We start from the raw sequence: 22,811 nt of genomic DNA on the forward strand, positions 1-22,811 counted from the left end.
GCTACTCATATAGGTGTGTGATGCCTGTGTGTGGAGCTAGGGCTATGGGCCCTGTGCTCGTACTGGGAATGCGCTCTGTCGGGGAGGAGCAATGGGCCTGTTGTGAGGAAGGACTGTTCAGTGTCTGGCCCGTGCTAACTAGCCCTGCTCCAAGGACAATGGCTCTCGGATTGGCCAGTACTCACCTGAGGGATGCGTCTGGGAACCTGCAGACTGGCCAGTGCCTCTTGGCTGCTGGCATGTGGAACACAGACAGGTCACGGGATCATGTGACCAGCTCCAATTTAGGAGACACCAGAAATATAAACATCCCAGGAGGGCGTCTCCATCTCATCGTCAAGCTTGCTCCTGATTCCACATGCAGCCTTGCGAGGGATAGAGAGCTGGGGAGGATTGCTGACCCGTCCTGACACAGGATGTGCACCAGAGACGTCTAAGCTAGCAGCTTGTAACAGCTCGCTAAGAGCCTGCATCCAGAACTTGGTGCCTGATGTATGTGATGTGTTCTCCTGAACAACCTTTCTCTCCACCTTTCCTTTCTTTTATTAATAAACCTTTAGATTGTAGATCCTAAAGGACTGGCCCAGGGAGCTCTTGTGGGTAAGATCTAAAGTGTAAATTGGCCGGGGACTGTGGCTGGATCTGTGGGACTGTTCGGAGTTGGTGAGATTGGGTTCTATAACCCCTCACCTGTGTGTAAGGTCCGGGGCTGATTGTGGCACAGGGAGAGCTGAGGTGTCCGAGGGGTTTTGCTTGTGAGGCTTCCTGCTGGCTGGGTTTGCAGCTGGAGCGCTCGGTGGGACTAGTGTGTGGCCTGTTTGGGAAAGGTCTCACGGTCAAGGGCTGTAAGTAGCCCTGGTTTTGAGCAAGTTGCCCTGAGCTGATGCCCTCAGTGGTACCCAGATCCAACCCGGATCACAGAGGAGGAACCGGGGACAGGGAAACTGAGGGACGGGGTAACCAGTGGACAAGGGAAACTGGGCAGCAGGTGGCGTTGAGTCAGGGAAACTAGGGAGCAGGGAGAAGTGGGGGGTGGGGACCAAGCTGGCAGCTGATGGACAGGTTCTCAGCAGGGGGGGTTGGCTGGACAGCCAGGCAAGGCTGCCAGGATGGCTCCACACTAAGGATCCTTGCGTTGAGGGGAAACAGAGAATGGGAGAGTTGCCCAGGTTTGGGGGAGGGGCAGGGGATGCAGGGATGAGTTGTACTCAGGCAGGGGAGCAGGCTGGGGCCGGGGCAGTGGGCGTGGGAAGGGCTGGAAGCAGAAGAGCTGGATGAATTCAAAGCCATCTGGGGTTTGGAGCCGCGGCCTCTCTGGCTCCGTGGGATCAGAACCGTGTTACCCATGGGGGCAGGAAGGGGAGGGGAGACCTGGGGGACAGAGACAATGGACCGGAGAGATGCAAGAAGGGACCAGAGAAGTTTATTAGGGGACATGTGCTCATTCCACTGCCCCTGCCCCCAGCGCAAGGAGAGGTGCTTCCCCCACTCATGGACTGTCACTCCCGCTTCCAAGCGCTCACCTCCAGCTGGTGCCACAGGGTGAGGTGCTCCACCCTGCAGGGGCTGGTGATGCTGACGTAACGGCCGTTCAGCTAAGGACCCCAGAACGGTGTCAGTGATAGTCCCGCAGCTGCAAAGAGCAGAAGACAAGAGGGAGAGGCTGAGATTAGGGAGCCCAGGCGAGTTGGCAGCAGGACTGACGGCCCTTTAACTCTGAGCCTGCAGAGGGCAAAGCACGGAGTGATAACGGACCCAGACGGCGTGTCCCTATTCCCGTCACCACCCGATGCAGACGAGGAATAAGACGTGCATTTTATCGGGTCATTAACTGCTGGAGCAGATCACTGAGGGCCACGGTGGATTCTCTTTCCTTTGCAGGCTTTAGATTAAGACTGGACATCTGCCTAGCGGAGACACTGCAGCTCGTGGGCTACCTGTCACAATGCTTGTTCTTCAAGATGCGTTACACACGTCCATTGCAACGTAGGTGTGCAAGTGCTCCGATCCAGACACTGGGGATTTTCCCCTAGGGCAGCCGTGGCCAACCCGAGGCTCACGAGCCACATGCGGCTATTCCTCCTTCACCCCTTCCCCTCCCGGGTGCAGCTCGCGGAGCCCCCCCCATGACTCGAAAGCTGCCCCCGTACCTCCAAAAACAACACCCCCCCTTTTTTTTGCAAGATCCTTATGCCTGTCCCGGAGAGGCATAAGGATCTTGCAGAAAAAGGGGGTTTTGTGCAAAACAGCCCTGGCCACTCTGCCTGTTTTTGCGCAAAAACCCCTTGCACAAAAACAGAACGCAAGAGAGCATGCAAACGAAGTGCAAGACAATGTGGATCATTTGCATTGCTTCTTGTGGCAAAAGTCATAGTGTAGCCGTAGCCTAGGAGCGGGGCTGGTGGGGGTTCTGGAATGGACGTGTGTGACACATCTCGAAGAGCAGCACTAACGAGAGGTGGGTAAGAGTTTTTAATTCACGTGCTTGCATGTGTCCATTCCCGCCTGGGTGACTTGCAAGCCGTGAGATCAGAGTGTGGAATTGCTCCTCCAAAGGGAGTGTCATCTCTGGCCTGCTGCATGACAGCCTAGTGTGTCTAGTATCTGGGTCAAAGTACAAAGGATGAATAGAAACAAGTAACACAAGCATGTAGGGGCAGAATTAGAAAGGTGAAGGAACAAAACGAGCGTAATCTACTCAGAGACATGCAGGCTGTGTCTACATTGGCGTCCCTTTCCAGAAAAGGGATGCTAATGAGACACATCGCAATTGCAAATCCGCGGGGGATTTAAATATCCCCCGCAGCATTTGCATTTACATGGCTGCCGCTTTTTTCCAGCTTGGGGATAAGCTGGAGAAAAGCGCCAGTCTAGACATGATTCTCCGGAAAATAAGCCCTTTTCCGGAGGATCTCTTATTCCTACTTGAAAGTTTTGCAATTGCGATGTGTCTCATTAGCATCCCTTTTCCGGAAAGGGATGCCAATGTAGACACAGCCAAAGGGTAACAAGGAAACATTCTACAAATATACTAGAAGCAAGAGGCAGACCAAGGACAGGGTAGGCCCATTGCTCACTGAGGAGGGAAAAACAAGAACAGGAAGTGTGGAAATGGCAGAGGTGCTTAAAGATTTTTTTCTGTCAGTTTTAACCAAGTAGCTTGGCAGTGATTGGATGCCTACAATAGCGTACGCTGGAGAAAGGGAGGTAGATTCAGAAGTTCAAATAGGAAGAGATGAAGTTAAAATCACTTAGAAAAGTTAGATGTTTCAAGACACCAGAACCAGATGAAATGCACCCTAGAATACTCAAGGGCGACATCTAGACTGGCATGATTTTCCGCAAATGCTTTTAACGGAAAAGTTTTCCCTTAAAAGCATTTGCGGAAAAGAGCGTCTAGATTGGCACAGACGCTTTTCCGCAAAAGCACTTTTTGCGGAAAAGCGTCCGTGCCAATCTAGATGCTTTTCTGCAAAAAAGTCCCGATTGCCATTTTTGCGATCGGGGTTTTTTTGCGCAAAACAAATCTGAGCTGTCTACACTGGCCCTTTTGCGCAAAAGGACTTTTGCCCGAACGGGAGCAGCATAGTATTTCCGCAAGAAGCACTGATTTCAGACAGTAGGAAGTCAGTGTTCTTGAGGAAATTCAAGCAGCCAGTGTTGACAGCTGGCAATTTTTTCCGCAAAAGGTACTGAGTCTCCCAGGGCTTCTGCTGCCTCACTAGACAGAGGTTGGCGCAGAAGAGACTGGGGTGTAACATAAAACGGGTTTCCAGTCACATTGTACCAGCTCCTTACCACTTGATCGTGGGGCGCAGCCCTGAGATATGACCTCAACCTCACACAGGGTGAGATTCCCTGCCCTGCCCGGGATGACGATGGTGATGTAGCGGCCTGCCAGGCCATTGCAGCAGATGGTGCTGAGAGCGCCAGGCTTGGTCTCCGTGATGGTCCCGCAGCTGAAGGAAAGAGCAGAAGCCAAGAAGACCAAACGAGATGGATGGATTCAAACTCAGAGTGCCTGGCGAAATTCAGCTCACTGCACTTAAGGAAATAGCCGAGCCAATCTGAGAACTATTATTGCATTTATAGAGACCTCATGAAGGATGGGTGTGGCTCTAGAGGACCAGAGAAGGGCAAGTTAATCCAGCTCTTCTGCTCCTGCCTTCATTCAGTAGCAAGGAATAGAGATTTTCAGAGCTTCCCAAAATTAGTCACCTTGAAGTGCAACCGTTTACAGCGCTGATAAAAAACACCGCATAGAAGTTTAAAGTGGCAGCTACTGGGTGGTTTGCCCTGTGCAGGATAACTGCATTAGAATTAATGAAAACGTGGTAAAAGATCAATATTTATCTTGATTTTCACATTATTCATTTGCATGTCAAGCCAATAAAGGTCAAAGTTCATTCTAAACTTCTCATGCTTCTCTATTTTGAATGTTGCGGGGAATCAAAGTTCTTGTTGAGTGTCAAGTACTGTTGGGCTGGCCGAGAGCTAGTGGGTGAGGTTCCCTAGGGCGGGGTGGAGTCTCCATCCCTAGGGGTGTTTAAGTCCCAACTTGACCAAGCCCTGGCTGGGATGATGGAGTTGGGGCTGGTCCTGCTTTGGGCAGGGGGCTGGACTTGATGCCTCCTGAGGGCTCTGGCCGCCCTGGGATTCTGTGATCAGAACTGTTGGAAAAATTCCCCAGTACACAAAATAGCTGTCAGTGGTTTATGGTCAGAGAGAGGGGCTTGTGGGCATTTGTCCTGTGTTAGATACGGTTCTATATTTTCATCTATGGCTCAGCCTCTCCACACAGCCTGCTGTGGCTCTGTTCACGCGTTACCCCCGGCAGGGCCTGAGTTCCCAACCCCTTCCTGCTCTTTGTGGCCTAGGCTGGGGCAGGTGCCACCAGACGACCGGCCACATGGGACGTGGGCAGGCTGGGGCTGATGCTGCCCGGGGCTCCAGGATTGCGGGTGCTGGAGCTGGCGGAGGCAGTGGGGCTTCTTTGGGAGCTGGTGGGGGAGTGACACAAAAGGAGGGGCAGGATCTCAGGCAGAAGGAACGGAGCCTGGAGGTAGCCTCCCCTACAGCCAGTTCACCTGCTGTCCATGAGGGGTAGTAAGGGCAGAAAGAAGCGGAGGGGAAAACGGGGTGAAATGGGGCAGGAAGTAGCAGGGCCGAGTAGAAAGAGGGCAGCAAGGGTGCGGGTAAAGGGGGGATGAACCCCGGGGAAGAACAGGAGCCATGCACCCCAGCAAATCAGAAAGATGGTGCCAATCCGTTTACACTCCCGCTAAGATTTGGGAGGGCCTGCAGGCCAAACGGATGGGCCACACCCACCCAGGCCCACTTGTGGTGAGGCCTCTGCACCACCGGCAAAGCACTCGCAGCCCCAGGCAGCTCGGAGGGGAAGCCCTGGCTGGCTATGAGACCCAGCCCCTGTGCCCGCGCCAGGAGGACTCATCTCGTTGCAGACAAGGGGGAAGCAACTCACAGGGGGTTGTTCTTGCCGTGGTTCACCAGGGAGTCTCCCACGTGGATCTCGGCCCCCTGCAACCTCTCCCCGCAGCACTCGTCTTCCAAGTGCTTCACGATCACCATGGAGACAGAATATCGGCTGACCAAGTCCACGTTCCACCAGGGCTCCATGTCACGCTGAGTTTGGCTGCAGGAGCCTTGTTCCAGCTTCCCATCGTGTTTTCCATCCACGGCCCTACCAGCCACGGCTTGTCCAGTCGTGTTCGCCAACGTGGACGACTGCGTGGCCGGACGTCCCAGCGCCAAGTTAAAAGCTGGACTCCGAGGGAGAGAAGAGGGGAGGTGGGACCTGCCCTGTGCCACTGGACAGGGGTTCTAGAAGCCCTGTCGCCCACACGGAGCCAGAGCTGCTTCCCAGAGATGACACGCAAGCCAGGCACGGCCTGAGAGCCAGGTTCACCGGGGGAGCCAGGGACCCGGGGGAGGGGAGTGACAACGCTTGGCGCTGGGGTCTCTTGGGGCTTGGTGCCTCTCTCAGGCCACCATGTCTCATACCCAGCTGGAGCTGCTCCCCTAGCAGGGATGGGGCACGATGTTCACATGGATCCCCCACTCCCGCCTGCCACTGCCAGCTGCAGCCCATGCCCAGGGGAGCAGTGGGAAGGGAAGAGTTCCCAGGGCTTCTGCTGCCTCACTAGGCCGAGGCTGGTGCAGAAGGGACTGGGGCGTAACATGAAAGGGAACAGGTTTCCAGTCACATTGTGCCGACTCCTTACCCCGTGGTTGTGAGACACAGCTCTGAGACAGAACCTCGACCTCACACAGGGACAGATACTCCGCCCTGCCCGGGATGGTGATGGTGACGTAGCGGCCCTGCCGGCCATTGCAGCAGATGGTGCTGAGGGATCCAGGTCTGGTGTCGTTAATGGTCCCGCAGCTAAAGGAAAAAGCAGACGCCAAAGAGACAAAACAAGGCAGATGTGGTCAAATCCATAGCGCCTGGTGAAATTCACCCGACAGAACCGAAGGAACTGGCTGAGCCAAGCTCAGAACTATTCATGATTTTACAGAGAACTCACGAAGGACAGTTTTGGTTCCAGAGGACTAGAGAAGGGCAAACCGTGGCCTAGAATTTGCCACATCCTCTTGTTTCCCCGTATTCAAAGACAGGAACAATCAGCCCAACATTAATACCTCAGAAGACACTGGAACACATTATGGAACAGTGTGAAAGCAGCAGGAGAAGGATGAAGTGATATTCCATAGCTAATGTGGATTTTCAAAGAACAACCCATGCTAGACGATCTGATGTTCTTCTTTAACAGATTAACTGGCCTAATGGATGGAAGGAAGTGGTAGATGTGACAGGAATGTATTTAATAAGGCTTTTGAGAGAATCCCAAATGACAGTTGTCTCATAAGCAAATTAGGGAAAGAGAGTCTAGACAAAATTACTATCAAGTGGGTGCAGAACTCTTTGAAGAAACATACACGGGGGCTGTGTCTACACTGGCCACTTATTCTGGAAAATCAGCCGCTTTTCCGGAATAACTTGCCAGATGTCTACACTGGCCCCTTGAATTTCCAGAAAAGCACTGACGAACTAATGTAAAATTGTCAGTGTTTTTCCGGAAAAACTATGCTGCTCCCGTTTGGGCAAAAGTCCTTTTCCAGAAAACTGTTCCGGAAAAGGGCCAGTGTAGACAGCACAGTAGTGTTTTCCGCAAAAAAGCCCTGATCGCGAAAATGATGATCGGGGCTTTTTTGCGGAAAAGCGCGTCTACATTGGCACAGACGCTTTTCCAGAAAAAGTGCTTTTCCGGAAAAGCATCCTGCCAATGTAGACGTGCTTTTTCCGGAAATACTTATAACAGAAAACTGTTCCATTTTAAGCATTTCCGGAAAAGGATGCCAGTGTAGACGTAGCCGGGGAGTAGTTAACAATAGTTGTTGGTCAAATTGAGGGCCTGTTTCTAGGAGGAACTCACAGGGACCTGTCCTGCATCAGGTACTGGTCTGTATTTTCATTAACGACTTTGCCGTTGGCGCATAGAGTACAGTTCTATGTTTGAAGGTAGAACCAAGCTGGGAGGGGCTGTAAGAACATTGGGGCTGCGTCTAGACTGGCAAGTTTTTCCACACGGCTGGGGGCTGCCAATTAGCTACATGGCTCCTGGCCACAGGAAAGGTCAGCGGCACCATTTCAGATTTTGATGGGGGGAGGGCAAATTTAACCATGATTCCGGGGGCTAGTTAGGCCCTTGATATCTCTAGTTGTCTGGGCAATAATTGAGCAGGCAGCTGACTGGAGCCTTGTGTCTACCTCCCATATGAAGGAGAGACAAATATTAGACCCAGTCAGCTGTACAACATGCTCCCACACTTTGTGGCAAGTCACTTATAGGATACTGCTGGGTTTCAACTTGCAAAATATAGTCGTACTGTTTTACCAACTCTGCGGAGGGGAGGTACCCCATTAGAACTCCTGGGCTCTATCTCAGGTTAGGGAGGGCAGTAGGGACTAGTGGGTTGCAGCAGGGGCAGATACATCTGGGTTGATGTAAGAACCTCAGAATGGCCGGACTGAGTCAGACCAAAGGTCCGTCTAGCCCAGTGTCCTGTCGGCCGACAGTGGCCAATGCGGGTGCCCCACAGAGAATGCACACAAGAAGCAATCATTGCATGATTCATCACATCATCCTTTTCCAGGCTCTGGCAAACAGGTGAGGGACGTGCAAAACACGGTGCTGGATCTCTGGCCACATGGGCTAATAGCCACCGAGGGACCTATTCTCCATGAACATATCTAGTTTTTTTTTTTTGAACCCTTACAGTTTTGGCCTTCACACCATCCTCTGGCAAGGAGTTCCACAGGTTAACTGGGAAGAACTATTTTCTTTTGTTTCTTTTGCTCAGGGAGTGCCCCTGGAAGGGCAACCTAGGAGAGGTGTCTGGGAGGGAAGAGCCTCCAAAGGGAGGAACTACGAGTGCCAAGCCCCTATGGGGGAGCTGCTCCCAGCTGAAAGTCCCTTGCCAGACAATGGCAGGTGCTCCAGATCCCAGATTAACATCACGCAGCTACTCGGAGGGGAAGGGACCAGGCTGAGGCTCCCTCAGCAAATGAGACCCAAGCCCTGTGCTGAGCTGGGAGAACTTAACTCGCCACAGAGAACGGGAAAGCAACTCACAGGGGATTGCTCTTGCCATTGTCAGTCAGGGAGTCTCCCACGTGGATCTCAGCCCCCTTCAGTCTCTTCCAATAGGAGCCGTCTTCTCTGTTCTTCACCATCACCATGGAGACGGAATGCCGCCGGCCCAAGTCCACGGTCCACCAGGGCTCCGTGTCACGCTTGGTGAGGCTGCAGGAGCCACGTTCCCAGACCCCATTGCGATTTCCATCTACAGCATTTCCTGCCATGTCAAATATCGTCCCCAGGAACGAAGACGACTGAGCAGCCTGACGTCGCAGCGCCAAGTTCTGAGCTGGAATCAGAAGGCGAGAAGAGGGGGGGTGGGACGTGCCCGTTGCCAGAAAGGGTGGGGCTCCACAAAACCTTTCTCCAGCAGAGCCAGAGCCGCTTCCTGGTGGTGACACACGAACCAGGGACTGTGTGAGGGCCAGGTTCACCGTGGGAGCCAGTGACTCGAGGAACGGGAGTGACAGCAGGTTGGTGCTGGGGTTACAGCTCAGAGAGAGCCTCTCTCAGCCACCACCTCCCATACCCCATTGGTGCTGCTGTTCACATGTTGCCTCCCCCGCCTGTCCCTCCCCTGCCAGGTGCAGCCCATGCCCAGGTAAGCAGTGGGAAGGGAAGTCTCCCAGGGTTTCTGCTTTCTCACTAGGCAGAGGCTGGCACAGAAGGGACTGGGGCGTAACATGAAAGGGAACAGGTCTCCAGTCACATTGTACCAGCTCCTTACCCCCTGGTGGTGTGATACAGCCCTGAGATAGAACCTCGACCTCACACAGGGACAGATACTCCGCCCTGCCCGGGATGACGATGGTGACGTAGCGGCCCTCCAGCCCACTGCAGCAGATGGTGCTGAGGGATCCGAGACTGGGGTCGTTGATGGTCCCGCAGCTAAAGACCAGAAGAGAAGAGGAGCAAGCAAGACTGATGTATTCAAATACATAGTGCCTGATGAAATTCACCCGTCAGTGCTTAGGGAAATAGCTGAGCCAATCTCAGAAGCATGAATGATTTTATAAAGAGCTTTCAAAGGACGGGTGAGGTCCCAAGGGACTAGAGAAGGGCAGACATTGCTCCTGTCATTGAAAACAGGGACCAAAGAGGAAGTGAGAAATTCTAGACCTATCAGCTCAACTTTGATACCTCAGGAGACACTGGAACAAGTGATCGAAGCGGGAGGATAATACAATGTTATGTGACAGCTGATTAGTGAAGAACAACTCATGCCATATCTATCCAATGCTCTCCTTTGACAGAGTAACTGGCCTAACTGGGAGAAGTGGAAACCATAGATGTGGTAGATCTCGATTTTAGGAAAGCTTTTGACAGAATCCCACATGACATTCGCCTCATAAGCAAATTAGGAAAAGAGCATCTAGATTTAATTACTATCAAGTGGGTGCAGAACTGTTTGAAAAAAACATACAAGGGACCAGTGAACAATAGTTGATGGTCAAACTGAGGGTCTGTAGCTAGTAGGATTTCGTAGGGTCTGTCCTGTGCTGGGTTCTGTTCTGTATTTTTATGATGACTTCGACATTGACGCACAGAGTACAGTTATACATTTGTGCTTAGAACCGAGCTGGGAGTAAGGATTAAATTCAAAATGATGTTGATAATGTGAAGAATTGGCCTGAAAACTAGAAGATAAAATTCAATAAACAAAAGTGCAAAGAACTGCGCCCAAGAAAAAAAATGTCCAACTTCAATATATTAGACCCACTCAGCTCTAAGACATATTCTGAGGTCTTGTGGCAAGTCATTTACTGGATACTGTTAGGTTTAGAATTTTAAAATACATACGGTTTTTTTTTTACTAACTCTGTGGAGGGAGAGCGACCCCAGTAGAACGCCTGGGCTCTATCTCAGGTTAGAGAGGGCAGTGGGGTCTAGTGGGCTACACCGGGACAGACACATCTGGGTTTGATGTAAGAACCTCAGAATAGCCAGACTGGGTCAGACCAAAGGTCCATCTCACCCAGTGTCCTGTCTGCCGACAGCGGCCAGTGCCAAGTGCCCCAGAGGAAATGCGCACAAGAGGCAATCATTGCGTGATTCATCTCCTCACCCATTCCCAGCCTCTGGCAAACAGAGGTGAGGGACATAGAATCATAGAATAATAGGACTGGAAGGGACCTCGAGAGGTCATCGAGTCCAGCCCCCCGCCCTCAAGGCAGGATCAAGCTCCGTCTACACCATCCCTGACAGATGTCTATCTAACCTGTTCTTAAATATCTCCAGAGAGGGAGATTCCACCACCTCCCTTGGCAATTGATTCCAATATTTGACCACCCTGACAGTTAGGAATTTTTTCCTAATGTCCAATCTAAACCTCCCCTGCTGCACTTTAAGCCCATTACTCCTTGTCCTGTCCTCAGAAACCAAGAGGAACAAATTTTCTCCTTCCTCCTTGTGACACCCTTTTAGATATTTGAAAACCGCTATCATGTCCCCCCTTAATCTTCTTTTTTCCAAACTAAACAAGCCCAGTTCATGAAGCCTGGCTTCATAGGTCATGTTCTCTAGACCTTTAATCCTTCTTGTCGCTCTTCTCTGTACCCTTTCCAATTTCTCCACATCTTTCTTGAAATGTGGTGCCCAGAACTGGACACAGTACTCCAGCTGAGGCCTAACTAGTGCAGAGTAGAGCGGCAGAATGACTTCACGAGTTTTGCTTACAACACACCTGTTGATACAACCTAGAATCATATTTGCTTTTTTTGCAACAGCATCACACTGTTGACTCATATTCAACTTGTGGTCCACTATGACCCCTAGATCCCTTTCCGCCATGCTCCTTCCTAGACAGTCGCTTCCCATCTTGTATGTATGGAACTGATTGTTCCTTCCTAAGTGGAGCACTTTGCATTTCTCTTTATTAAACCTCATCCTGTTTACCTCTGACCATTTCTCTAACTTGCTAAGGTCATTTTGAATTATGTCCCTATCCTCCAAAGAAGTTGCAACCCCACCCAGTTTGGTATCATCTGCAAACTTAATAAGCGTACTCTCTATCCCAATATCTACATCATTGATGAAGATATTGAACAGTACGGGTCCCAAAACAGACCCTTGCGGAACTCCACTTGTTATCCCTTTCCAGCAGGATTGTGAACCATTAACAACAACTCTCTGACTACGGTTATCCAGCCAATTATGCACCCACCTTATCGTGGCCCTATCTAAGTTATATTTGCCTAGTTTATCAATAAGAATATCATGCGAGACCGTATCAAATGCCTTACTAAAGTCTAGGTATATGACATCCACCGCTTCTCCCTTATCCACAAGGCTCATTATCCTATCAAAGAAAGCTATCAGATTAGTTTGGCATGACTTGTTCTTCACAAACCCATGCTGGCTATTCCCTATCACTTTATTACCTTCCAAGTGTTTGCATATGATTTCCTTAATTACCTGCTCCATTATCTTCCCTGGGACAGACGTTAAACTGACGGGTCTGTAGTTTCCTGGGTTGTTCTTATTCCCCTTTTTATAGATGGGCACAATATTTGACCTTTTCCAGTCTTCTGGAATCTCCCGTCTGCCATGATTTTTCAAAGATCATAGCTAAAGGCTCAGATACCTCCTTTATCAGCTCCTTGAGTATCCTGGGATGCATTTCATCAGGACCTGGTGACTTGCTGACATCTAACTTTCCTAAGTGATTTTTAACTTGTTCTTTGTGTATCCTATCTTCTAAACTTACCCTCTCTCTGCTTGTATTCACTACGTTAGGCACACCTCCAGACTTCTCGGTGAAGACATGTACAACATGGTGCTGGATCTCTAGTCACATGGGCTAATAGTCACTGAGGGACCTATTCTCCATGAACGTATCTAGTTCTTTTTGAACCGTTACAGTTTTGGCCTTCACAGTATCCTCTGGCAAGGAGTTCCACAGGTTGACTGTGAAGAAATACTTTCTTTTGCTTCTTGTGTTTCTTTTGCTCAGGGAGTGTCCCAGGAAAGGCAACTAGGAGAGGGATCCGTGAGGGAAGAGGCATCAAAGGGGAGAGCTACAAGTGCCAAGCCCCTAAGGAAGAGCTGCTCCCAGAAGAAAATCCTTCACCAGACAGTGGCAAGTGCTCCAGATCACACAGTAATGACATGGTTTGCGCTCTGGCCTAGGGCTACTTGGTCCTGCCTTGGCACGGGGGGGGGGGGGGGGTGGAAGGGATGGCCCCTGGGGGTGGCTTCCTGCCCTTCCTGTCTGTGTATCTGCATGCGGGGAATGTAGCCCTACAGCTCAGATTTGGATGGGGCGGGATGGTAAGTGGATGGGCCACACTCCAGCCAGACCCACCCATGCCTATGCCCTTGCACCACTGGGAAAGGACTCCCAGCATCCGGCTGCTCAGGGGGAAAGACGCCCGGAAGTTGCTCCCTATTGCCAAATGAGACCCAAGCCCTGTTCCTGATCTGGGAGGACTTATCTCACCGCAGACAAGGGGGAAGCAACTCACAGGGGGTTGTCTTTGCCATAGTTCACGAAGGAGTCTCCCACGTGGATCTGGGCCCCCTGCAGCCTCTTCCAACAGCACTCGTCTTCTCTGTTCTTCACGATCACCACAGAGACCGAATGCCGCTTGCCCAAGTCCACGGTCCACCACGGCTCCGTGTCACGCCCGGTGTGGCTGCAGGAGCCTTGTTCAAAAATCCCTTTGTGACTTCCATCCACTGCTCTTCCAGGCTCAGATTTTTCAATCTGATCACTGAATGTGGACGACTGCGTGGCTGGACGTCTTAGTGCCAAGTTCTGAGCTGGAATCAGAGGGTGAGAAGAGGGGATGTGGGACTGGCCCATTGCCTGTGGGGGGTGGGCAATAGAAGCCCTTTGTCCCACCCGAAATCTGAGCCACTTCCTGGTGGTGACACACAGGAACTTAGGGTCTGTGTGAGAGCCAGGTTCACAGTGGGAGCCAGGCCCATGGGGCTAGGAGTGACAGCAGGTTGGTGCCGGGGTTTCAGCTGAGACAGCATGTTCACATGGAGCCTTCTACACCTACCCCTGCCAGCTGCAGCCCATGCCCCGGTGGGTGGTGGGAAGGGAAGACTTTCCCAGGGTTTCTATTGCCTCACTAGACTGAGGCTGGCACAGAAGGGACTGGGGTGTAACATAAAAGGGCACGTCACTGTGCCGGCTCCTTACCCTCTGGAGGTGCGGTGCAGTCCTGAGAGACCCCAGGCCCTGCGAGGATCCCAATCGCCATCCACAGGCACCAGAGAAGCGCCATCCTCGCACTGCCAACACAGGAGATCAAAATCAGCTACGGTCATGGCGCGGTTCAGGTGGCACCTCCCACCCACCGGCTGGGTCTGATTTTTCCAAGAAGGAAACTGAGGCACAGGGAGCAGCCAGTTGTCTAAGATCCTGAAGCAGGTGTGGGGCAAACCTGTGGCTGGAACCAGGGTGCCTGACAATCTATCCCCCTCCTCTGCCCACTGCACCATCTCACTGTGTGCCGATGAGTTTCCACTGGCCTTTTGGAGACATAACAGCTCATCCAGTGAACCTGCTTCAGAGAGCATCTTTCTCTAGCCCCCTCCCTCTTCCCTTCTCCTATTTATTTCAAGTTTTCATATCCCCTACTCATAACTCCGGTCATCTGAAGGAGTGGGCTGTGCCCACGAAAGCTCACGATACCATCTACATGTTTTGTTAGTCTATAAAGTGCTACCGGACCATTTGTTCGGTTTTTTTAGATGCTTAGTGTCCAGCATACTAGCCACTAGCCACATGTGGCTATTTGGCCAGTTGAATGTGGCTAGTTGGCCAGCTGAGTGCGGCTATTTCACTTTAGCAGTAGTTTCTAGAGTGGCTACTGCTCCAAAACTGGTTGGACACCATGGCTGTTTCTACACTGATGCGATCTCGCGCAAAAGCGGCCGCTCTTGTGCAAAAACTTGCTGCCTGTCTACACTGGCTGTGTGTTCTTGCACAAGTAAACTGACGTTCTCATGTATAAAATCAGGGCTTCTTGCACCAGAACTCTGACGCTCCTGCTCAGGAATAAGCCCTCTTGTGCAAGAGCTCTTCCAGAAGAGGCCAGTGTAGACAGGCAACATGAATTTCTTGCGCAAGAAAGCCCTATGGTTAAAATGGCCATCAGAGCTTTCTTGCGCAAGAAAGCGTCTACACTGGCACGGATGCTCTTGCGCAAAAGCACATGCCAGTGTAGACGCTCTCTTGTGGAAGAGTTTTTGCAGAAGAACTCTTCCGCAAAAGAGTTCTTGCGCAAGAAGCTGCCAGTGTTGACGTAGCCTCCAAGTCCAGATCCTTTCATTTCCTTCTCTATGGGGCAATCAGGTTTTGTACACCAGTCAAATAAAGGGCTGGTCAGAACTGTTCAGCCAAAGAGCATTGGAAAGTTAAAGCTGAGACTCTTTAGCCAACGCTTTCTAGTTTCTCTGGAAATTCACCTGCTATTAGAAATTACTATAAGCAAAGTAAATTATCATGGGATAAGCAGGAGGGTCTGCTTGTCAAGTGGAAACTGGTTAAAAGTGAAAACAAAAGACAGGACTATGCAGCACTTTAAAGACTAACAAGTTGGTTTATTAGGTGATGCGCTTTCGTGGGCCAGACCCACTTCCTCAGATCAAATAGTGGAAGAAAATTGGCAGGACCATATATACCAAAGGATACAATCAAAAACAAGTGAACACATATAAAATTGACAAATCAGATTTTAGAACAGAGGGGAGTGAGGGGGGAAGGTTAGTGTCTGTGAGGTAATGTCATTAGGGGTGATAATTGGGGAAGCTATCTTTGTAATGGGTGAGATAATTAGCATCTTTGTTAAGGCCCATATGTAAAGTGTCAAATTTAAGCATGAATGACAGTTCTGAGGCTTCTCTTTGAAGTCTGGAGTTAAAATCTCTTTGAAGCAATAGGCATGTTTTAAGGTCATTGAGAGAATGGTCAGTCTGGTTAAAATGGCAAGCGACAGTTTCCTCTCTGTGAGAGAGCCTGATGTCTGTTTTGTGGGCATTGATTCTTTGGCGAAGTGTCTGAGAAGTTTGTCCAATATACATAGCAGACGGACACTGTTGGCACATGATGGCATAAATTATATTTCTGGACGAACAGGACTATGTGTTCTTGATCTTGTAACGAGCATGGTTAGGTCCAATAATGGTTGTCAGCAGAGTAAATATGTGGACAAAGCTGGCACCAGGGTTTGTTGCAAGGGAAAGCTCCAGGGCTGGTATTAGTGTGGTATGTCCTGTGGTTGTTGGTAAGAATCATCCTGAGGTTAGGTGGGAAGAAATAAATGGTCAGTTTTCAGAAGAGGTAACTAGTGGTATCCCGCAGGGATTCAGTACTAGAATCGATTCTATTCGACTGATTCATAAATGATCTGGAGAAAGGGGTAAACAGGGAGGTGGCAGATTTTGCAGATGTTACAAAACGGATCAAGATAATGAAGTCCAAAGCAGACTGAAGAATTTCAAAAGGATCTCACAAAATTAGGTGACCGGGCAACAACATGGCAAATGAACGTTAATGCTGATAAATGCAATGTAATGCATATTAGAAAACATACTTCCAACGATATGGATACATTGATGGGAACAAAATCAGCACGTACCACTCAAGAGAGAGATTTTGAAGTCGTCTCTTACAACAGCCTCTCAATGTACAACAACAGTGAAAAAAGCCAGCAGAACGTTAGGAACCATTAAAAAGGGATAGTAAATAAGACAGAGAATATCTTATTGCCACTATAGAACGGATGTGGTTGCCTCATCTCAAAAAAGATATCTTGGAATTGGGAAAAGGTCGGAAAAGGGCAACAAAAAATATTTGAGGCTTGGAACGGCTGCCATGTGAGGAGAGTTTAATACGAATGGGACTTTTCAGCTTTGAAAAGAGATTAAGGAGGGATAAGACAGAAGTCTATAAAACACATCGGCTACGTCTAGACTGGCATGATTTTCCGGAAATGCTTTTAATGGAAAAGTTTTCCGTTAAAAGCATTTTCGGAAAAGAGCGTCTAGATTGGCACGTAGAATAGTGATAGAGATGTAGCCGTGTTAGTCTGGTGTAGCTGAAACAAAATACAGGACTATGTAGTCTTTAAACCATCTTGTTAGTCTTTAAAGTGCTACATAGTCCTGTAGATTGGCACAGACGCTTTTCCGCAAAAGCACTTTTTGCAGAAAAGTGTCTGTGCCAATCTAGACGCGCTTTTCCGCAAAAAAGCCCCAATCGCCATTTTCGCCATCAGGGCTTTTTTGCGGAAAACAAAGCTGAGCTATCTACACTGGCCCTTTTGCGCAAAAGTTTTGCACAAAAGGACTTTTGCCCGAACGGGAGCAGCATAGTATTTCCGCAAAAACACTGACAATCTTACATGAGATCGTCAGTGCTTTTGCAGAAATTCAAGCGGCCAGTGTAGACAGCTGGCAAGTTTTTCCAGAAAAGCGGCTGATTTTCCGGAAAAACTGGCCAGTCTAGATACAGCCATCTGGTTTGGAGAAGGTAAATAAGGAAAAGTTATTGACTTGTTCCCATAACACAAAAACGAGGGGGGTCGCCCGATGAAATGAACAGGTAGCATTTGTCAGAAGCTTGGTCCCTGTTCTGCTCACTCCCTTTGGGGCACTTGGCATTATTGGTCACATAGGTAAAGTGCATGTCAGAGGTTTTGTAATGATGCAAAAACCAAACGTTTAAATCCCAGCAAATTCACAGCCAGGATTCAATATAATAAAGATCCAAACATGTATGAAAGTGCATAGCAAAGGCACCCAAAGAGCCTTAAATCTATCCTGTACGTGTCCCAGAAGGAAAAAAACCATTAATGTGTCTTTAATAATCAGTGTAATGTTATCTGAGTTCCCACCCACAGAAATGTCTTAGTCACATGGTGCACAGTAGGGCAGAATTAAGGTTTCTGCTGACAAAGAATGTTTGTGCAATGAAGCACAAGCGGAAAAAGCTGGAATTGACTATAGAACACACTCTTCAAATGTAGCCCAGGTACAAAACGGTGAGTTTAACTGAATAGAAAGTGGAAGAGTTTGTGGTGGGGCAGAGTTAAGGTTGTTTATGAGGCCTAATGTGACCTTAACATCTTTGGATTTCTTTAAGTTTAACCTTAACTGTTAATTTCCTGTGTTTATGATACTTGTTTTCCAGATAAGGGCATCATTTGTCATGTAGTTTACTCTGCGTTACTCATATGCACTCTCAGCCAGAACTCTGAATTCTCCTAGTTTTTTTTTAATAAAAAGTGCCAGCCCCCCGCGGCGTGACAAAGAGGGAATTGTCTGCAATACGTCTGTGAATGAGGGCGCGGCACGTACCCAGCTATGGGCTGCTATCCAGTGGGCACAGAAGGGATAAAAAGCAGCTGTTGGGGCAGAGCAGGAGACATGAGGGGCTGGCCCCCAACTGTCTGGGATGGAGTGAGGGTCCTTAAGGCACTGACTGAACCCCACTCAGATCACAACCCTTCCTAGACAACATGGGGAGCCGCCCAGCAAAGCCCGTACCTTGGGCATCTACCTCACTTCCAGAGGATTTCCCTGGGGCGGATGCCCGCTCACCCTTCCAGCCCCACTTCCACCCTCGTCTGAGGACTCCGCCGGAGCCTGGCTCTTTTGCCAATGGCACTGGGGTGAATCGCACCCTCGCTGTATCGAGGGAGTGTCTCTGGAAGGGCTTTAAGTCAGAGGGGCCATGGCCTCGCCTGGCAGGAGGCAAAGGCAGGTATAAAAGTCCACTGATCAGCTGGGGCAGAAGGGAAGAGGGACTCACCAGCTCACCTGGGCACCTGCCGTCACCGGCTTTGGGAGACAGGTAGAAACTCCAGTTCTTGTCCAGGAGCTTCAACCGCTACAGCCTTGTTATCCCGTCTTGGGCCGGTCTGTGGGTGTCCAGCCGCTTTTATCCAGTTCCCAGTGGGTGGCACGGTGACTGGTTACTGCTTTGCAAGCCGACGGACACGGACCAATGAGGAAGTGACTAACGAAGTCAAGTTTGCCAACAGTGACTCGATGTCCCACTTTTAAAGGGACTGTCCTGCCTTTCAGCCTTCCCGGCTGTGTCCCTGCGCTAAAAAACGGGCCAGTTGTCAGATGTCTTTGTCTCTCCCCTCCAGTCAGTACTGGTGGGTCCTGCTGCTGGCCGGAGCTTTGCTCCCAGCTGCTCCCCCAAGTATTGCACAGGGTCGATCCCCCACAGATATTAGTCCCAGACAGAACAAACGCAACCAACTTACTTAAGTACCAACTTTACACAGATCTTACGAGAAAGAACCATCAGAAATAACCGTAACAAGTCCAACTTACTCTCTGCAACGTCACTTGGCTACCTTAGGGTCCACATCCATTATCTGCACACTTCTACAGGGACACAAAAGAGAGAATGAAATCAATCGAAACCGGTCAGTCCCCACAGTGTCAGAGTGAGAAGAAGCACATGGGAGGTTTTTTCGGGTAAGAAAGACAATACCCCCTGTTTGAGAATACAACATAAAATGCAGCATGTGAATTTATTCACACACACACACACACACACACACACACATCCTGCAGCCGTTGTTATAGTTACCAGTCTGTGGCTCAGACCAACCTAATGGCTAGTTAGATTGGACCCAAGCAGAGATGCCAGGTTTGGTCAGTCATGAACCGATGCTTTGAGGCTTTGCAGAAGGGAACCCAGTGAGACACCCCGTCTTCGATACAAGTTTTTTCTTACGCAGGTCTGTACGTTTTGCTGTGCTCCATTGTCATTAATTACTTAGCACCAAATAGTTATTTTTAGATTGCTTCCATTGTCACAGAATCACAGATTATTAAAACTGGAAGGGACCTCGAGAGATCATCAAGTCCAGTCCCCTGCCCTCACGGTAGGACCCAGCACCATGTTTTAGAGATCATTCCTGGCAGAAGTCTATCCAACCTGCTCTTAAATATCGCCTTTGATGGAGATTCCATGACCTCCCTAAGCAATTTATTCCAGTGTTTCACCACCCTGCCAGGCAGGTAGTTTTCCCTAATGTCCAACCTAAACCTCCCTTGCTGCAATTTAAGCCCATTGCTTCTTGTCCTATTATCAGACATTAAGGAGAACAATTTTTCTCCCTCCTCCTTGTAAAACCCTTTTAGATACTTGAAAACTGCTCTCGTGTCCCCTCTCAGTCTTCTCTTTTCCAAACTAAACAAGCCCAATTCTTTTAGTCTTCCCTCATAGCTCATGTTCTCTAGACCTTTCATCATTCTCATTGCTCTTCTCTGGACCATCTCCAATTTCTCCACATCTTTCCTGAAATGTGGTGCCCAGAACTGGCCACAATACTCCAAGGCCCAAGTAGAGTAGAGTAGAGTGGAAGAATGACTTCTCATCCCAGAATCATGGCTGCATTAGCATTTTGATGACTTTCTCTGGGTGTTGGCACATTCTGATCTCGATAGGACTTTGTTATTTTTAACTCCGGGGGTGCTTCAGGGTCATCAATCTGTCCCTTGTTACTCATTAGGTACAGCGGGTGCATTTGATAGTCTCTTGTTGACCCTGAGTTTCCAGCCCCACGCTTGGCCATCTGGACGCTGTAATGGCCTCCACTCTTATCTTTCCCCGTGCGTGCATTCCTCGCTCGCACAAACGAGGATTACATCGTTTCTTTCATACACACCGCACAGAACATTCTTGCTAATTGTTACAGAATTTTCCACATTAAAAATCTAATAGAAGCCTTCATTAAATCTTACATTCTAAGGGCAAAAGGGTGAGCACAGTGAGTCACGAGAACTCTTCTGGTCTGTTCCCGCCTTTACATCAGTGACAGACACAGACAGCCTGAGGCATCTCTACCACGGGCACGTTCTGCTACTCAGAAAGGGTGGCCGGCAGGGCTCACCGAGCCATATTACATCATACCAAGCTAAAACGAATGATTAAAACTCCACATTTCAGCTACACTCCAATCCCACAGTTCTGTGGTTCCGACAGAAACTCCGAGTTCCCAAAGCCTGAGGCTCTGATCACTTGAGCCTCAGAGATTTAAATCCCCCACCAGCTAGAGGACAAATACGAAACTGAGAACAGCAAAACACGTCTGGCTCATGACATTCAATGGGAGAAAGGTGGCGGCAATGTGAACAAAACAGTTTGGCTCCGATCACCCAACATTCAAAGGACAGGATGAACATGGGCAGCAAGCAGGGGTGTCTGGGGGAGGTTCCTGGACTCTGGGGCTGGGGAGGCTGCAGGCACTAGCCAGTTTTGGGCAGGGGCTGGCAGCTGTGGCGGGGGGTACCAGAGTTCTGGGGCACACGGAAGGGCAGGGCCTGGGGGGGGAAGAGCAGGGGGCTAGTTTCTCCCAGCCAGAGGTTCCCGAGCCGCCCATTAAAATAAAAAGTGATTGTTCCCTCGCTTTCTAATGACCATGGACCGCACGGCCCTGCGGGAGGGTTAACGCTGCCACGGATCTGCTGGGGCCTGCTTCCCAGGCTGCCCAGTGCACACGGCCATACCCAGCTCCAGAAACGACTTGTGCCTCTGCCTAGCAACAACGATTCACACTCGACTCAGTCCTATCCACCTCCCAACAGACGTCTGCAAGAGAGCTTGCCTACGCGGCACTTGTGTTCCACACCCCTTTGACAAACAACTCCATCGAACTCCAGAAACCTGCCAAAACTCAACGCACCCTCCCCAGCTGCCACTACGGAGCAGCCCCCCACACAAGCAAGGAAATCGTTTTCAGGGGGAAAGGTCTAATCATGCATTCCCTCCGGGCCAGACTGGGAGGGACTTCTGGGGTTGGATGCTTGTTTGTTTTCATAGAATCCTAGAACTGGAAGGGACCTCGAGAGGTCATCAAGTCCGGTCTCCTGCCCTCATGGCAGAACCCAGCACCTCTAGATCATCCCCGACAGGTGTCATGTCCTTATCAGGTCCCCTCTCACGGTACGTCTACCCTGCGGGATTTTTCCGGGATAGCAGAGGTATCCAAGAAAAACTCCACCCCGTCCAGGCAACACGTTTGCGCTTCCGCTTTTCTTTGCTTCTAATTCTTCCTGCTGTTATTCTGCAGCTGCTACGTCAGAGGCTGACGTTTTCCCTGCTGCTGCCAAGGCAACCCATCTACAGCTTTTCCCAGTAGGGATGTAAATGGGTAACCGGTTAAGCCTAGGGACCAGACGGGTGAGTTGGCGAGAGCAGCCCTGGCTTGCAGATGGAACCAGGAGGTGGGGGGGAACTGGCTGTCAGGGGAAGTCAGGTGGCAGCGGAAACCGGGGGACAAGAGGAATGGGACAGCGGGGAACCAGGGAACTGCGGGAATCCAGGGACAGAGAATCAGGAGACGAGACGCATTGGGCAGCGGGGGAATTAGGGGAAGGGGGGAATTAGGGGAACAGGGAGAACTGGGGACAGGGAGAATCAGGGGACAAGGGGAACCAGGTGGCAGGGGAAACCAGGGAGCAGGGGGAATCGCGGGGCAGGGGGGAATTGGGGGACAGGGGAACTGCAGGACGAGGGAAGCAGGCTGTAGGGAGTGCCATGGAGCAGGGGGAACAGGGGAATCAGGAGAGCTGGAGGACAGGGGATCTGAGGAGCAGGGGGAACCAGAGTCCAGTGAGAAATGGATGGCAGGGAAACCAGGGGACAGGGAAACTGAGGAACAGGGGAAACACTGGACAAGAGAAACTGGACAGCGGGTGGTGTTGGGTCAGGAGAACTGGGGAGCAGGGAGAAGGGGGGCAGTGGAACATGGGGATAGGAGAATCGGGGGTCAGGGGACCTGGGGAGCAGGGAGAAGTGGGGGCAGGACCCCATCTGGGAGCTGGGTTCTCAGCAGGTGGGTTGGCTGGACTGATGGGGGCGGGAGCAGCCAGGCCAGGCTGCAGGACGGCCCCACACTTGACTCAGTCCCAGCCTTGGCCGACCGGGCGACCTCTCCCTTTGCCAGGCGGCTCCTGGATCTCAGGCTGCACCAGGCCCACTGCGGCGCGTGGCAGTGGGGAGACGGGAGAGCAGCCCATAGCCACTGGATGCAGTGGGGAGCACGTGGGGGGGCAACTGAAGAATTTGATGTCAAGCAACTTCCGCATACTGCATCCCCAGCAGCACCCTGACCCCTGTGTGCCCCCCCGTGGCATCCTGACCCCGTGTGCCCCACCCCTGGCATCCTGACC

At 50.6% G+C, this 22,811-nt stretch overlaps 2 protein-coding genes across 2 annotated transcripts in view; both read right to left on the reverse strand.

Annotated features, from left to right (window-relative positions):
• Positions 1 to 1,456: 1,456 nt before the first annotated feature.
• Positions 1,457 to 18,822, reverse strand: LOC106732561 (uncharacterized). Its single transcript, XM_075919948.2, has 9 exons — positions 18,427 to 18,822; positions 13,810 to 13,901; positions 13,124 to 13,421; positions 9,388 to 9,548; positions 8,655 to 8,949; positions 6,243 to 6,403; positions 5,483 to 5,780; positions 3,799 to 3,959; positions 1,457 to 1,633 (listed from the first exon to the last, which is right to left on the reverse strand). The coding sequence occupies exons 2-9, from the start codon at positions 13,892 to 13,894 to the stop codon at positions 1,596 to 1,598; spliced, it is 1,497 nt and encodes a 498-aa protein (XP_075776063.2). The 5' UTR covers positions 13,895 to 13,901; positions 18,427 to 18,822; the 3' UTR covers positions 1,457 to 1,595.
• Positions 18,823 to 18,945: 123 nt separating this feature from the next.
• LOC102447856 (uncharacterized) overlaps positions 18,946 to 22,811 on the reverse strand; it is an 84,936-nt gene continuing 81,070 nt past the window's right edge. Inside the window, exon 21 of the mRNA XM_089776125.1 lies at positions 18,946 to 19,013. The gene's annotated coding sequence lies outside the window, so the exon portion shown is untranslated. The remainder of the gene's footprint in view (positions 19,014 to 22,811) is intronic.

Source organism: Pelodiscus sinensis, chromosome 2 (genome assembly GCF_052426305.1).
Source record: "Pelodiscus sinensis isolate ZL-2025 chromosome 2, ASM5242630v1, whole genome shotgun sequence".
NCBI lineage: Eukaryota > Metazoa > Chordata > Testudines > Trionychidae > Pelodiscus > Pelodiscus sinensis.